Below are 18,153 nucleotides of genomic sequence, written 5' to 3'. Positions count from 1 at the left end.
GAGTCACATTACGTTACATATTTGACAGAAAATGACTTCAGTCGTACCAAACACATTCTGAATTTGCAACTTCCAAAGCTTATCAGTCACATTATGCTACATATTTCATAGAAAAATGACTTCAGTCGTACCAAACACATCCTGAATTTGCAGCTTTGGAAGTTGCAAATTCAGGATGTGTTTGGTACAACTGAAGTCATCTTTCTATAAAATATGTACCAAAGCTACAAATTCAGGATGTGTTTGGTATGACTGAACATTTTTCTATAAAATATGTAACGTAATGTGACTCATAAGCTTTGGAAGTTGCAAATCGAGGATGTGTTGGGTATGACAGAAGTCATTTTTTTCTTAAAAATATGTAAACATAACAAGAACTCATAAGCTTTGGAAGTTGCAAATCTGGAATATGTTTGGTACGACTAAAGTCATTTTTCTATAAAATATGTAACATAATGTGGCTCATAAGATTTGGTTTGGAAGTTGCACATTCAAGAGGTGTTTGGTATGGCAGAAGTCATTTTTTTCCCAAAAATATGTAAACATAATGAGACTCATAAGCTTTGGAAGTTGCAAATCCTGGATGTGTTTGGTATGACTGAAGTCATTTTGTATAAAATATGTAACAAAACGTGACTCATAAGCTATGGAAGTTGCAAATCCGGGATGTGTTTGGTACGACTGAAGTAATTTTTCTATGAAATATGTAACATAATGTGACCCACAAACTTTGGAAGTTAGAAATTCAGGATGTTTTTGGTACGACTGAAGTCATTTTTCTATAAAATATTTAACATAATGTGACTCATAAGCTTTATTTTGGAAGTTGCACATTCAAGAGGTGTTTGGTCTTACAGAAGTCTTATTTTTTTTTTTCAAAAATTATGTAAACATAATGAGACTCATAAGCTTTGGAAGTTGCAAATCCAGGATGTGTTTGGTACGACTGAAGTCATTTTTCTATAAAATATGTAACATAATGTGACTTATTAAGTTTTGGAAGTTGCAAATCCAGGGCGAATTTGATATTGCCAGACACATTTTTCTATAAAACATGTAACATAATATGATTCATAAGCAGGAGCGAATCCAAAGTTTTGGTTAATACAGATTCACCTGAACACAATAATTTTGGCTCATACCATGCATGTATATATATGAAGAAACTTACTAAACATGTAGAAATATTTACAAATATTGTAGGAATCTATAAACTTCAAATTTTGAATCTGCAGCAACTCATAACCTCTCAAGATTGTAAATTCGGGTGCGTTTAGTATGATAGAAGATTAGAAGTCTAAATTTCTAGAACATGTTTTTTGGCGTTTGATTGGTGAGTGAAAAAATATTTTTTAAATTAATAATAATCTTACCAAATTAAAAAGTGTGTTGATGAGGTTTTTTGAGTACTAGAGAGATCAAAGGTAATATTATTTTAAGTGTTGGTTGAAACAAATAATCTTTCTGTTCAACTTAATGTGACACAATTACAATTTGGAGTCAATTTTCAAAATAGTGAGTGAGAAAAAAAGCGTTGTTCGATGTACTAAAGCTCGCGCTATGCACAGGATCCAGAAAAGGCCTCTACCACAAAAATATATTGTACGCAGCCTTAGTAAGTGAGTGAGAACTTACATATAATGAGTGGGAGAAATGCCTTGGAAGAAAACTTTGGTTTTTGAAGAATCAACATTTTGATCAACCCATCTTCCCCAAGTTGTTAGTCCTTTGTAAAATGCAATCAAACGGTCCATATCTTTTGAGACTTTTGTACCTTCTTGCATATAGTCCCATCTACAACAATATAAATTGTAAAATTGGTCACTTCATATCATGAACACTACTTCTAAAGCAATCGTTAAGGTCATTTACTCGATTTCCTCGATGGCTTTGCTATTAAGAGATCAAGATATATTGTCTGTATATCATATTAAAGGCGTTGTTGGTGGATATGCGAAAGATGTTACGCTATAGTTATAGCCAGGGGCGGACCTACATTGACAGCAGGGGGTGCACGTGCACCCGCTAGCCTCGAGAAAAATTATGTATATATAGTTCATATATTTGTATATATATCAGCGTCTTATGTTAAATATATTTTGTGCACCTCCAAGAACAATTGGTTTGGCAGCCAAGATGGTTGAGCATGTCAGGTAAAATTACTTTTATTGAGTGATTACTCAGGTTCGAAGTCCAACAACAGCAATGTTTGAAACTTTACACACACGCGCGCGCACACATATATATATATATAAACTTTCTACTTAGTAATCATTTATTTTACGCTTTTTCTTTTTACTTTTATGTATTATTGACATATTTTTCATTTTATTTCAAAATAGAAGCTTTCATCCAACTTCAAAATGTAGATATTCTCCCTATCTTATAGTGTAAATGTTTTTTTTAAATCTTTTGATCTATGACTTATTTTTTATTTAAGAAATTAGCAATTTAAAGTTTGAAATATGCTTAAACCAAACATTTTTCGTGCAACCATCTAACAAAAAAATCTCCCGAATTTCATATTTTTCAAAAACTTTCTATCATTGTTTAAAATATAAAAGTGCATTGAATTCAAGTATGGTAGATAACTCACTTTTTTCATATTAAATCTAATTAATGATACTCAATAATATTAAAATTTTCCTTATAAAATATTATAATTACTATATTTTCAAAGAACTGTATATCGAACTTTGACACTAGTAATTACTATGTTAAATGTGGAGGTGCACCCATCAAGCTCAAATCCTGGGTTCACCTTTGGTTATAGCTATATATGGAAGGTAGAATTCGATAAATAAAAAGTATACTCTTTTAAAAAATTTTAACCTTTTAGAGGGAACGATTATACACTTCAGTATAATATCAAAGTAAGAAAAGGTCTTAGGTAGAATCAGAATCAGGATTTGAAGTTAATGAATTCTTCTGAATTTGCCACCAAATCGATAGCTTATATTTACACATATTAAAGTCATTCACTCGATTTCCTCAGTGGCTCTACTATCGAGAGATCAAGGTATATTGTATATGTATCATACTAAAGGCGTTGTTGGTGGATATGCAAAAGATGTTATGCTATGGTTATAACTATGGAAGATTGGAATCAAATAAATAAAAAGTGCGCTCACTTTAAAATATTAAGCTTTGAGATGGAACAATTACACAATTCAGTATAATATCAATGTAGGTAAATGTCTTAGGTAGAATCAGAATCAGGATTTAAAGTAAATGAATTCTTCTGAATTTGCCACCAAACCCATAGCATATATTTACACATATTACGGTCATTCACTCAATTTCCTCGACGGCTTGCTATCGAGAGATCAAGATATATTGCTTGTGTATCATACTAAAGGCGTTGTTGGTGGATATGCAAAAGATGTTACGTTATGGTTATAACTATGGAGGATTGAATCAAATAAATAAAAAGTATGCTCTATTTAAAATATTAAGCTTTTAGATGGAATGATTAAACACTTCAGTATAATATCAATATGGAAGATAGAATCAAATAATAAAAAATATGCTCTATTTAAAATATTAAGCTTTTAGATGGAACGATTAGACACTTCAGTATAATATCAATGTAGGTAAAGGTCTTAGGTAGAATCAAAATCAGGATTTGAAGTCAATGAATTCTTCTGAATTTACCACCAAACCTATAGCTTATATTTACACTTACTTAATGAACATTTTGCTACAAATATTAAGCTCAAGCAAAAGCTACTGATTTCGTCCGAACATCTATCTAATGTTATAACTTTGTCCATGTCTTGATTCGAGTCTCGTCTCGCTCATTATTAAAGGCAATTTTTACATACTTGACTCATTAAAAATAAAGGCAAACACCATAAATCCCGACAGTTTGAAGTTTAATTACAGAAAATTCTATATTTTAAATAATTACTGAAAATCTCGATTTTGGATCTGTTAAGATACATAATTAGCTCTTGATACATCCAATAAAAATACATTTGTTCTTTGTAAAGATATACAATTAGCTTCGGATATATTTTTTCTGATTTTTAATCTGTCAAGATATATAATTAGTTCCCTGATATATTCAACGAAGATACATAATTAGTTGAGATTTTTGTAATTATTTTATAAGGATGAAAATTTATGTAAATATGATAAGTTAAAATGTATATTTATGTCTTTTTTTTAAAAAAAAAAAAAAGAATCAGATCCACACGTGATTGACCCATTACCCCATTTTGAAGAGATAAAAAGTGGAAGGTATAGATATTTTACCCTTGAGATTTTCCCTTGTGAGTCCACCAATGCCAAGAGTTGAAAATCAACATATCCATTCCTTTCCAAGCATCACCTTGTTGAATTGAATCCAATTTCAACACTCTTCCAATTTTATCTCTTACTATATCTACCAAATATGGGGTTCTATAAAGGAATAAAGTTACTCCATACTCCTGTGAAAAATCATTAACAAGAGTTAAAAAGAAGTAAACACACAGAGAAGTCAAGAAGAGATCGACGAATTAAAGCTGGTACTCGATCTACGGGTTCGATCGAACCTAGTGGATTTGGTTTAAACATTGCATTTATAATAATAAAATTCATTAAAATGTAAAATAATTATATTTAGAACTCAATTGCTAACACTTCATGTCGCTATTCTAGCTTCATATCCTAGTCCCGCCTCTGAATTCAACATTTACCATATATATACAAAAAATAATTTTATAACCTTATATGTATGTGTGTGTGTATATATGCTGTAAATTTTCTGATGAAAAGAATTCAGATGAACCCCTTGCGCTTCTAGCTCTGTTTGGAAGCAGGGAGAGTAAACATTATTAAACCAGTCTTGATTTTCGAATGATGACTCGTAATTCAATCGAGGTAATTAATGATTTCTATTGACTAAATTATTTGAATAGAAGAAATTGATCCTACAAAGATATATCGATTTTTATTTATGAACCCCTTATGAAAAAAGTTATATAACTAAAAAAACACTATATATGATGAGAACATAAACCATTTCCAAACCTAAATATAACATAATATCCAAGTTCAATAAATAGTCTATAGTATTATTCAGTTGGTGTCTTATTTCTTTTATTATCTAGCGGTGTGTTATTTTTTTTTTTTTTTTTTTTGTGTGGTTATATATACTGTTATCTATCCAGAATCGAAGGTCTGTCAGAAACATCCTCTCTACTTCATCTTAAGTAGTGGTATGAATTGCGTATATTTTGTTCTCTCTAGATCATATTTTATAAAAATACACGGAATATATTGTTCCCGTACATAAGTTCAATAAATATAAGCACAAGTTGACAACAACAAAAAATCAGAAACTAATTTTACACAAGCAAGCTAGTGGCTTTTAGTGTTAGGTTTGAGCATTTTGTTAGAATTGGCTAAGGGATGAAAATATTTATGTCCTTACAACCAAAAAGTCACAATAAAAAGTGACATGAAACAAAGATTGGACCTACCACTTCAATTATTTTTGTTACATTCTTGAATGACCAAGGCTCAAGATTTTTTTACCTACTTGACTTTCAGTATTCATTTTAGATCCTGATTAAATTAAATTCGCTTCGCGCAAAGGTTATACTTTTGTTTATTTATTTTTAAGGTTTGAACCTGATACTTATAATTAAGAAAGAAATGGATTCTAATGGCTCAAAGGCTTGTGATCCTTGGAATATTTTGTTGATTCAAAATTTTAGGAAATAATAATTATTTTATATGAGGAGAATTTATAGTATGAAGACCAAAATACTTAATTTTCTTTCTGAATTTAATGGTACAATTTTTTGTCTTTAAAGTTAATAATTATATATTAAAAACTATATAAAATGACCACCAATAATTGTAGTGAGACACATAATATCTTTATCGTTCATTAGAGGTCTCAATTTCATATTTTATATAAATAAAACTTGGTAGAAAGCACTTTCTCTACTAATGTCTTAGTGCAAATCTAAATTAATCGAAATTCCAAACAAGGTACCAAACACAAAATAACAAATTTTTTTAGTAAATGGGAAACAACAATTTAATTATTTTTAAAAAATAGAAATTGTTGTTCACGCCTCTGACAAATCACTGGTTTTTTCTCAATTAAAAACAAAACAAAAAACAATAAAAATTCTTGTCTCCCATGCACTTTCTGAGAAAGCTAAAATGCCAACTTCTAGAGAATTGTAAATAATAATAATAAAAAAAAGACACACTTGTTGTTTTTTTTTTGGCTTCATTGGATCTACTTTTTTTTTTGTCATTATTCATCAGCATTTCTCTATTTCTTTTAGCGTGACAGAATTGATACATGACAGTCATCTTTACTTGAGAATCAACGACCTCGTTGGTTATGATTGGGCCCAGTTGATCATGGCTGACACCCCTTTTTGGGTCCAGATCATCACTCTTAGTTGGCTCCACGCATGAATCAATCCTCATTGATCATGACTGAGCTCAGTTGGTCATGATTGACACTCCTTGGGTCTAAACCACCACTCTGAGTTACGGCCTCACGTGTGTGACCAATGTTATAAACCAAACAGGCAAGTTCAACCCAAAAGACTAGTTTGATAAATGGAAGAACCCATTTAACCTACAAGCCCATTATTATCATTTCTCTATTTCTTTTAATATGGAACAATTGATACATAACACTTTCTCTAACAAAGCCAATCTCTATATTCAACACTCAAACCCTAAAGTATCTATTTAGAAATGAAGAAACATTTAATGCTCCACCATCACCCTTATTTCAATTGGATCTATATATATTTTCTTGCACTAATGTTTAAATTATTTTCATGAAAAATAATTAATGGTGAAGCCGAAAGAAGTGTTCAAAATTTAAGATATACGTGTATAAAATAATTAATTATTATTAAAATATTTAATATAATTTCTTATATACATAATATAAATATTCGATAAAAATAATTACAACTGATCATCCTTTACCGTAGGGGTGTACAGACCAAACCTTCAAGTCAAACCGAACTGACGAACCAAATCAAACCGAGAAAAAAATCGACTTATGGTTTGATTTAATTGGTTTGGCGTTAGAAAAAAAAAACCCGATCATTCTTGGTTTGGTTTTGTGTTGACGAGAAAAAAGTCAAACCGAACCCGAATAAAACCGACATAATATATATATATATATATAATATTCGAACTTTTTTATACATAAAATATTAATTATAATCTACTTTTTAAATACTTTTTTCAACTAGTTTTAGTAATTTGAAGTAGATGTAGATATATATTTAGATTTGGACCTTTAAGTTGTAATATTTATCTATTAATTGTTAATTAAATAATCCAAAATCTAATATAAACTTAGAACCTAAAGTTTTCACTCTTCATCTCACTTTTTAGTTTCAAGAGAGTTTTCCGCTCCTCATTTCATTAGCACATGAGTGAAAATATATTTGATCTAATCTTTGATCACAATATAATTGTAAAAATTAAATATTATAAAAAAAAACTGAAAAAAATGAAAAACACAAAAAAAACAACTAAAACCTAAATCAAAAAAACCAATTTTATATTGGTTTGAGTTGGTTTATAGTTTTAATAAACTGATATAATTGATTTATTTTTTTTTTTAATAAAAACCGAACCAACCCGACTTATGTACATCCTACTTCACCATATGTGACTACATTATATTAATATGAAGAATAGACTTATTTCAAATCCTAAGTTCTATATTCTACTAAAGGTTTGATTGTTAACCCTCAAGATTTGAAAAAGAATTATTTTGTCTTTGACAAATTTATATACCTTATTAAGCATGTGCTAAGCATCACTAATATGTCTAATATCCTCCCACTTTTCTCCATACAAGTCACATCATGATTATTAAGTGTATTATTTTCATAACAATAGCAACAACAAATATCCAAAATTATTTAATAAGTAAAATTTGAAAATAAAATATATGAAGATCTTATCTTTACCTTTTATGAGGTTGAGTGAGTGTGTTCGATCGGTCATTGGCTTAAAAGAAAAGTTAATATACGAAGCAAGATTGCAAGAATAAAATAATAGCAAAAAAAAATAACACTCGATCATTTACTAGCCTTCAAATCTCGACCTCCAAACCATCTTATCTAGGGTAAAATCCTCAGTAAGTCTCTATACTCATAAAAGTATTTTCGGTCTTAATACTCTCAAACATCTCGCTAATTAATACTTTTAAGCCTGGTATACCAAAGTTTCGGTTATGTAACAGGGTCTAAGGAGGGGACACCTACTGTACGCAACCTTATCTTGCATTTATACAAGAGGTTGTTTTTATGACTTGAATCGATAATCTCCAGGCGACATGACAACAACAATTATCAGTTACACCAAGACTCCTCTATCAATTACACCCTCTGTTTCGGAATAAATGAATTGTTGGAGTATTTCTTGGTGTTTCAAAATAAGTGAATCGTTGAATTTTTTTTCAAAATTACCCTTATGATTTGACAAGCAAAAGAGACTTCAGTTTTTTCTTTTTTTTTTTTTTTTTGGGTAAAAGAGACTTCAAGGGTGAAAATGGAAATTTATGTTAAATTTATGTCTTTGATATTTTTTTTTTAAATCTGTGTGTCAAAATTTAACAATTCATTTATTTCGAAACGGAGGAAGTTTCATTTTATACAGCTTAATACGATATGAGTTTAAGAAAGAAAGAATACTTTTAAAATGTATAATCTACACATCATAGTATATCTATATAGCTTAGCTATAACATATATATATATCACTAACTATGACATTAAATATTTTAAAAATATTAAAAAACTAATAATTTTTTGGAAAAACAAACCTGAAAAGTGACAGAAGAAATTGATTCTTTTCTGGTAAAAGTAGTAGCAGCATTTGGCACTGATGAATGTAACATACATGCCAAAGATTCCCATATATTCAAACTCAATGAATCACCAACAAACATTATTTTTTTTCCTTTCCATCTTTTCAAGAAATCCATTCCATCAAATCTGAAAAAAAAAAAAAAAAAAAAAAGTAAAAAAAAAAAAATTTATAGGGACACCATATATCAATCATAATCTTGGAAAGGGCAAAAAAACAATAATTATAATATAATAATATAAAAAAAAAAAAAAAAAAAGAGAAAGTGTCTTCTATATATTGACATTGACAACACCTAAAGCAATGGTCGAGCCAAAATTTCATATAATAAAAAATTAACACAATTCTAAAGTACAACATGTAGGACTTAAATTAGTTTTTGAGTCTTCTTTATCACTATGTAAAAAGAATTCAACAATTTAATACTTTAAGTTTATTTACTTTTACCTATTAGCAATATTAATTTTTCGACAATGAGAAATAATAAGTAACCGTTCTTAAAAAGTGACTTCTGTTCGATGCATGCCTTGACCCACTACGATATGAATAGCGTTTAATTTGGACGCCTGACCTCCTCAGATAATCATATAAAGAGCACGACGAGCATAAATACCCTTTCTGACTTTTATTCTAACGAATTGAACATCTCTAATAAAGAATCAGAGGAATATGCGATGATTTTTTTTTTTCAATAATCTCCAACGAATAAAACAATTACTTATTATAACATATAAAATAGACTAATAATGTAAAAATTCTTTATACTAACATATATTTTCTCCATTTAATATGAGATGATAAAATGAAAAATTATGTTAAGGAAATTCAAGAAAACACTAGTTACCTAAATGTTACATTTGGTATTTGAAATATAGCAACCTAAAGTAATTTTTCAACTCCTTTTGCCACAATATAAGAATTTTACTCAGTTCATATATTAAACCACCTAACCTAGCTTTACATAACTCTGCCAAAAACAAATACATTTAAAAAAAATAATTCTTTATATTGACAGAATAGCAACAACAACATATCATTCTTGTCCTATCTAGAAGAATCTGGAGATGATAGAGCGTACCAGATCTTATTTATATCTCATGGAGGTAGATAAACTGTTTCTGAAAGACCAGGACTCGAGTAATGCACATCAAAGAATTTACAGTGACAATATTGCAAGATGGAGTCTGGAAAAGATAGAATATGCGCAAACTTTATCTTATCCTTACCTCATAGAGATAGAGAGTCTGTTTCTGAAAGATCCGGACTCAAGTAATGTATATCGAAGAATTCACACTGACGATATTACAAGGTAGAGTCTGGAAAAAATAGAATGTACGCAAACCTTATCTTATCCTTACCTCATGGAGATAGAGTGGCTGTTTCTGAAAGACCAGGACTCGAGCAATGCATAGCAAAGAATTTACACTGACGACATTACTAGGTGGAGTCTGGAAAAAATAAAATGCACGCAAATCTCATCTTATCCTTACCTCATGGAGATAGAATGACTGTTTCTGAAAGACCAGGACTCGAGTAATGCATATCAAAGAATTTACACTGACGATATTACAAGGTGGAGTACGAAAAAGATAGAACATATGCAAACCTTATCTTATCCTTACCTCTTGATTATAGAGAGACTGTTTCTGAAAGACCACGACTCGAGTAAAATATATCAAAGAATTTACACTAATGATATTACAAGGTGGGGTCTAGAAAAGAGAGAATATACGCAAACCTTATCTGATCCTTACCTCAGGAGATAGAAAAATTGTTTCTAATTGTTTTTGAAAGACCTCGACTCAAGTAATGTATATAGAAAAGTTAATTTTTTCTTTTTTTTGGTTACCTTGGCAAGTTGCAAGAATCAGGCTTCCAAGCATATTTGAGGTATTCTTTATCAGGTCTTCCATACTTTTGGCAATCAAATTCAGGATCAATAAATGGACAATTTGAAGATTGGTAAAGAGGGAATGAAGGATCAATAACCCATTGGCCTTGAAATATATTGCAATTACTCAATAATTCTCTATTTATTCTCAAGTTGAGAAAATCACTAACATTATTGTGTACTATAAGTTCTGCTCTAACAAATTGTGCATAAATAAAAATAATAAATAAGGCTAGTAATTGAAGAAGCAAATTTGACATAATTTGCAATTTTTTATTTTTTTTTTGAGGAATGGAGAGAAAGAAGAGAGAAGTACTGTGGAAAAGAAAGTTGGTGATTCAAAGTTGATTCACTATGTGTGTGTATATATATATATATATAAAACAAAAATGAACAAAAAAGGAGGTATATAACTTTTTTCGTCTCAATTTATGTGGCAGTAATTGATTAACCATGAAAAACTTTTGAAGATTACGGTATAAATAAGTCAGAGATATTTGTGTTATTGTAATTTATATCAAGTATGTATATATAATTATATATAAAACAAAAAAGGCGGTATATTACTTTTTCGGTATCAATTTATGTGGAAGTAATTGATTAACCATGAAAAACTTTTGAAAGTCACCATATAAATAAGTCATAAATATTTGTGTTATTGTAAATTATGTCATTAAAAGTAAAATAAAAAGTTTAATATTAAATTATTTTTTAAGTAACAAAAAATGATATTATTCTAACAGACAGACTAAAAAACAAACGTATGCCACCTAATTGAAGTGGGTAGAGCAATGCCACAAAGAAAAGTATCACTATTCATCTCGAACTCCAAAATTTAAGGATAACGAGTCCACGTGTTAAGTACTAAAAGACTAATATTTATTTTTAACATTGAGTAGTAGGGGTGTGCGAAAATCGAACGGATCGATAAATCGAACCGATAAAAACGTGATTGGGTTAACAGTTTCTTATTGGTTTTATAAAAAATTTTATTGGGTAAACGGTTTAGTTTTGGTTTTAACTTATTGGGTTATAGGTTAAACCGATAACCCAATAAGAATACACTAAGTTACGATTTTTCCCATTGTTCAGTAATTCACAAAGTATTAACCTATTCAGGGCAACAAAGGCACAATATAAAGCATGAGTATTATCTTACTGAAAAGCTTGAAGCATTTAGTAGTTTCCAACAATTAGAATTCTATTTTTTTTCGAACAAACATTCAGATCAAGTCTGAACATTCTTGTAAACTAAAATGCGTTGCGTAAGATTTTGACTGTAACTAAGATTTTATTCTTTTATGTTAGTTGTTACTATTTCTATTTTATAAATATTTTCTTATTGATTAAACCGAAAACCGAACCGCTAATGATCAAAAATTGATAAACCGAAACTGATAAGAAAATATCTTATTGGTTTTACATATTTAAAAATAGAAAACTGATAAACTGAACCAATAACACATAAAACCGAACCAAATCGACCAATGCACACCCTTATTGAGTAGTAGTACATATTAGGCTTTTTTGGCTCTTAGTTATCTTTTTAAAAGTCTCTTCGATGATAATGTATATTACGTTCGAAGTCATTAAAGTTCATTGGGAATTCAAGAATAAAAAAAGATGGTATACTATATATAGTAAATAAGCTACGAAAGCTATAATAGTTCTTTCTATTTCATGTGACACTTTTAAAAGTTATTTTCTTCTAAATATCGTGCTCTATCAAAATTCATCACATAAATTTAAAATAAATGGAGTACAAATTTTAAGATTTAATTATCCCAAGGTGAAATTGTTTATATGGTGCATTGCTTCATCGTACAAATTTAAAACAAATGTTTATATAGTGCATTGCTTTATCATGATTCAATGATACACTTTAAATTTATTGTGTAGGTATATACTTCATAGAATAAATTTAATTATTTATTTCAAATAATTTTTCACTTTATTTCAACATCAAAGTTTGGCTATAAAATTTCTAAATCCAACTTGGTGTTCGATTTCAAATTTGAAAAAGTGCTTCAAACTTGTTTTCTTAATCTCTCTTCTCAGAAAAAAAAAATTGAATAAAGTATTATTTTTCACTGTTATAAAATATATAACCAAACACAACTTCAATTTTATAAATTTTAAATAATGTGAAAAATATTTCAAACGCCTACTAAATTTCAACACAATATTCTTTGTTAATCCCAATAGGGCCAGCCAAGACATAATTATTGAAGTACAAAGGAATAATCACTTTACAATCTTTTCTAATCAAGTTGGCGGTGATTACGGCACCTATTACAATCTACATATTTTTCTTCACTTTACAATTTAAAAATGTAAGGTCCCATAATGTCATGTAAGCAATAACAATTCAATTTTTTTTTTTTCATTCGGTGCTCGATATACATATTGAAACCCGATTAATTCGGATTCACGTTGTCCAGGGCTTGAACTCAAGACCTCTGGTTAAGGGAGGAATAACCCCATCCGCTGAATCACATCCTTTGATGGTCAGTAACAATTCACTTAGTGTAATGAAATGCTTAAAACGTATTTAGGATCAACAATACTATAAACATGTTCGATATGAAGGAAAATATTTTAATGATATATTCGTGCCAACCCATTGCCATGTGTGGAAGGGCATTTATTGCTTGAAAGAAAAATGTTAGAAACAAAAACAAAAATAAATTATTGAAATATGGAAATTTCCAAGAAAATTCTTTCCCAATTGCATAGAAAATTCACAATGATATCATGATGGTAGTGGTATATTTTAACTAAAAATTACACAAATACACAACTTATATTTTCAATATTACAAAAATTCCTAACTCTCTAAATATATTACAAAAATTCCAACATATACACAGAATGTTATGTATATGTCAGCTATGTTATGTATATTAATAGGGAGATAGAGTAAAGTAATTAAAAAAGTGAGAGAGAGTGTAATTACTTTCAAAATTGTTGGTATTTATGTTATTTATACATATTTTAATCCACCCAAGTTCAGCTCAAACCATATATTTGACAACTCAAATAAGAACTCGTAAACTTTGAATCTTAAATACGTTTTTACTAAATATAAGAAGATGACAAACAAGACAAGCCATGAGAGCAAAACCATGTAACACAATTGTGTTTTCCCTTTACTAAATGGTAAGTGTGATTTGTACAAAAAGCCAATTTCTAATGTTTGTAGTGTTGTGTTGTGACTTTTGTCTACTCTAATGCTGGTGTCACACTGCTTTGTCTCCTCAGACAAGTCGTTAAGGGTGGACCAAATACATAAAATGTATCTTTATAAAGAAAAAAGATGTATCTTTGTTGGATGTATCAAGAGCTTATGTATCTCGACAGCAGAGGCGGAGCCAGGATTTCAACTAAGGGGTTTCAATATTTGAAGAAAACCTAGCCGAAGAGGGTTGAACATCTACTATAGATACATAAAAATAATTTTAATTATGTATAGATGACATATTTCTCTGCTGAAGGGGGTTTGGATGAACCCACTATCAAAGGGTTGGCTCCGCCCCTACTCGACAGATCCGAAATTGGGATTTCAGTAATAATGCAAAATGTCGAGAGTTTCTGTAATTAAACTCCAAATTATCGAAATTTATGTTTTTTTTTTTCTCATTTATCCTTCATAGTTGGTTTGAAATTAGTTTACTAAAGAGGCATTGGTCTTGTATGCCAATGATTGTTGGAAAATAGAAATGGGCTTAGATGTAAGTGGATTACATCTAGATAGTGGGCTTCTAGTGGAGATGAAGGCCCACTTGATTGGCTGTATTACATGATGTTGTTTCCTAGTGGCCCATTAATTTTCTTTAATTTCTTCATTTAAAAATTATTGAATTTGGATTTTGGTCCCCCCCCCCCCCCCCCCCAATCCCCCAATGACATGTTAATTGCAACAATAACATAATCAGTATAACCCTACTAGTCGATTTGGAAAGGGTAAGTATGCACAGACCTTACATCTATCTTTACGGGTGAAGAGGTTGTTTCTAATAGACCCACAATTTTGAGAAGTTATTCAAAACGGGATTGAAAGAAGCATATGACATCAAAATATAAAACAAATGAAACAAGAGATAGTAAAATACATGGAATAATAAGAAACTACGTTATTAGTAAATACTACTATTAATTATAAGGCGAAGGGAAGATCGGCTAGCCCCTACCTCTTCCACCTAATGTGCGACAACATTCGACTACCTATTAACCTTCTACCCTAATTTTTTATCTCTATATATACCTTCGAGTCTAGGATCATGGCCTTAGTAAGTTAAAGTTGAGCTATATGCTATATAATCAACCCCCTCCCCTCACCCCCACCCCCCGCACAAATTCTTTTTCTGCTATATTTACCTCGACTAACCATGCTACAGCTAATAACCTCTCACACCTTCTTACTGGTGCATCTGTGCACCTTCGCTTGCCATGTCCAAATCATCTCCACCTCTATTTTCTTATTTTGTCTGTCACTGAGGTCATTCCTACCCTGCTTCGTATAATTTCATTCTTAATCATTACGCATCTCTACCTAAATATCCCCATCTCCGCTACACTCATCTTCTTATAAACATGAGCATTGTTGACTGGCAAACATTTTGCTTCATATAACAATGTATGTCTAACCACTACTCTATAGAACTTAACCTTAAGTTGAATACACATTCATATTACATAGTACTCTGAATGCAAGTTTCTGGTTCATCCACCCCGCTTCATTATAATGTGCAACATCATCATCAATATCTTTCTCTCCTTGAATTACGAATTCAAGATATTTAAAGCTTCCTCTGTTAGGTATAACTTGTGTGTCGATCTTCACTTTCACCTCTGTCTCACCCGTTATGTCATTGAACTTGCACTCCGTATGCTTTCTATTTTAGTTCTATTTAACCTGAAATCTTTAAACTCTGGCTAGTCTATCTTCAAATATATTAGTTATTGATTTTATCAAATTACAAATTAACCCCTTGTCATGAGATTCTCTATATAACTAATTTTTATATCATCCGCAAATAGACTTAGTCACTTAAATCAAATCATACATACAATAAGCAAAAAGTTGCAAGTCTATCCATTTTAGAATAACTTTAAACGTACCGTGTGAAAATAACTGAAATTTAATATGGCTAAAGTTCAGCCAATTTTGCTTGAACTTTAGTTATATGTGATTGAATTCAATTATTTTTATCCAAACTTAATGAACATAAAACTGAACTCTTAAGTTGTTTCAAAATGGATAAATGTGTCAAAATTCTTAAGAATTAAGTATAAATTAAGGCAAAATAACTCGGTGGACTCTTGTACTTGATCTGATTTGTAAAGTGAATGTCTCTAGTTATAATTTTGTCATATGAACCCCCCAACTCAATAAAACTCAACATTTTAAACCCTATTTTGGTGTGTGTAACACAATTGCCTCCACGTTAGCTTTCACGTCATTTTAAATGTTGCATTAAATTTCACGTCATTTTTAAAATGCTACACAAGTAATTAATTATTAAGAAAATTAATTAAATAAACAAATTTTAAAAATTATAAAAAAAATTAATTTCATTCCAAAATTTAAATTTTAATCCTAAAAAAAACATGAAAAAGTTTTGAATTGAGAAATATTGCAAAAAGATAAAAAAGTAAATCTCAAATTTAAATGGAGAAAGTGAGTTAAAAAATTTAGGGCTGCAATGGTGGGTGGTTTTTGGGTGGGGGGAGGAGGGGGCGGATGGCTTTAATTGCGAAGTAGCCTTGGGCCGCAATGGCAAGGCTGCAATGGTGGTTGGTTGTTGTTGTTGGGAAGGGGGGGGGGGGGGGGGGGGGGGGGGGGGCTTTAATGGCGAAGCAGCCTTGGGGCTGCAATTCAAGGCTGCAACGGTGGGGGGGTGGGGGGGGTGGGGGAGGGACGAGTAAGATGCTGGACGGGGTGGAAGACGGTGGACTGGTGGACGGGGTGGGGGATGGTGGGGGAGGAGGGGGTGGGGTGCTGGACGGGGTTAGGGAGAGGGGGGATTTTAGATTTTTTTAAAAGAAATTTATTGTTTTTAAATTTTTTAAAATATTAATAATGTTCTTTTTTTTAATCACGCGCCCAAAAAAACGCGTGCAATCACGTGTTGTCCACCTCAACACTTTAATGCCACATATGCATCAAAAGGATTTTAAAAATTGGTTTTAAATAGATTTAAAGATCCAGATGACAAATGTAAAGTAAGAATATCCACTTTACAAATCAGACCAAATAAAAAGGTCCACCCAACTATTTTGTCATAAATTAAATAGCGATCTCCAAATAAAATACCCCACGAAAATTTTACCTTATCAACCAATTCAATTACCATGTGGGATTTTTATTCTAATTTTTGTGTTAACACCAAAGTTGTAGTGACATTGATTTGAGGGCGAATAGCTTGGGCCTTATCTCCTACAATACACTATGGGCTTCATCATATAGATTTTGGGAAATATTTGTCAAATAGCCAGTTAATATTTTTATTTAAAAGTAAGCCACAATTCCAAACTCAATCGAAATTTAATCATTTACTGATACGAAAATATTTGGAAAAATAACATAAACATACACCTTAACTTATCATATTTACACAAATTTTCATTCTTACAAAGTAATTACAAAAATCTCAATTAATTATGTATCTTCGTTGGATATATCAGAAGCTAATTATGTATCTAGATAGACCCAAAATCGAAAAAAATGTATCGGGAGCTAATTATGTATCTTTATAAAGAAAAAAATGTATTTTCATTGAATATATCTGGATCTAATTATGTATCTCGACAGATCCAAAATCGAGATTTCAAAAATTATGCAAGTATCAGAATTTTTTATAATTAAGCTATAAACTATCGAAATTTATGTTATTTGCCCAAATATTTGATCAAAATAGCCCTAACACAGTGTTATGCCTTCCCTCGAAATTGTAATAGAGCAATATTCTTAGTGGTTCCACTTAAAAAAAAAAAAAAAAAAAGGCAATAGAACCACATAGCAACAGTTTATGACTATATTGCCCGAGACTTTTCAAAAATGTCGACGAAGACGGAATATGTGTTGGATCCTTTAAAACTAATGTGTTGTTGAATGATCCGATATAAATGTGATAATATTTTTGAGGATTTCGAGCAACTTAGATTTAGGATACATTGCATGTTTGAGTTGGAATTGGTACATGCAAGTGCTACCAATTCATGCAGCAAGCAGGAAGGATGTATGGTGGACAGTGGCAAATTTATGTCTAAATTATAGTTCAGGTGCACTGGCGGTTCCTCCATAAACCGGCCCGTTTTGACCCGGCCCTGTAATCCCAAGGGCTTTAGGAGTCCGGGTCCTAGTTCGATTGGATTTTTGATTTGGGCTCAGTTAATTCGGCCCG

General features: G+C 30.7%; 1 protein-coding gene across 1 annotated transcript; it reads right to left on the bottom strand.

Moving 5' to 3' along the window:
• Positions 1 to 1,635: 1,635 nt before the first annotated feature.
• Positions 1,636 to 11,102, bottom strand: LOC107868366 (protein trichome birefringence-like 37; the record flags this gene model as incomplete). The annotated part of the gene is given in 4 exon segments (XM_047410592.1): positions 1,636 to 1,794; positions 4,258 to 4,433; positions 8,813 to 8,984; positions 10,706 to 11,102. Coding segments are annotated over 4 exon segments (809 nt in total), but the record flags the coding sequence as incomplete, so codon positions are not given.
• Between the last annotated feature and the right edge of the window lie 7,051 nt (positions 11,103 to 18,153).

Source organism: Capsicum annuum, chromosome 4, assembly GCF_002878395.1.
Source record: "Capsicum annuum cultivar UCD-10X-F1 chromosome 4, UCD10Xv1.1, whole genome shotgun sequence".
In the NCBI taxonomy this organism is placed as follows: Eukaryota; Viridiplantae; Streptophyta; class Magnoliopsida; order Solanales; family Solanaceae; genus Capsicum; species Capsicum annuum.
The sequence above is the reverse complement of the archived record's forward strand: the minus strand, read 5'-3'. Positions and strand labels throughout refer to the sequence as shown.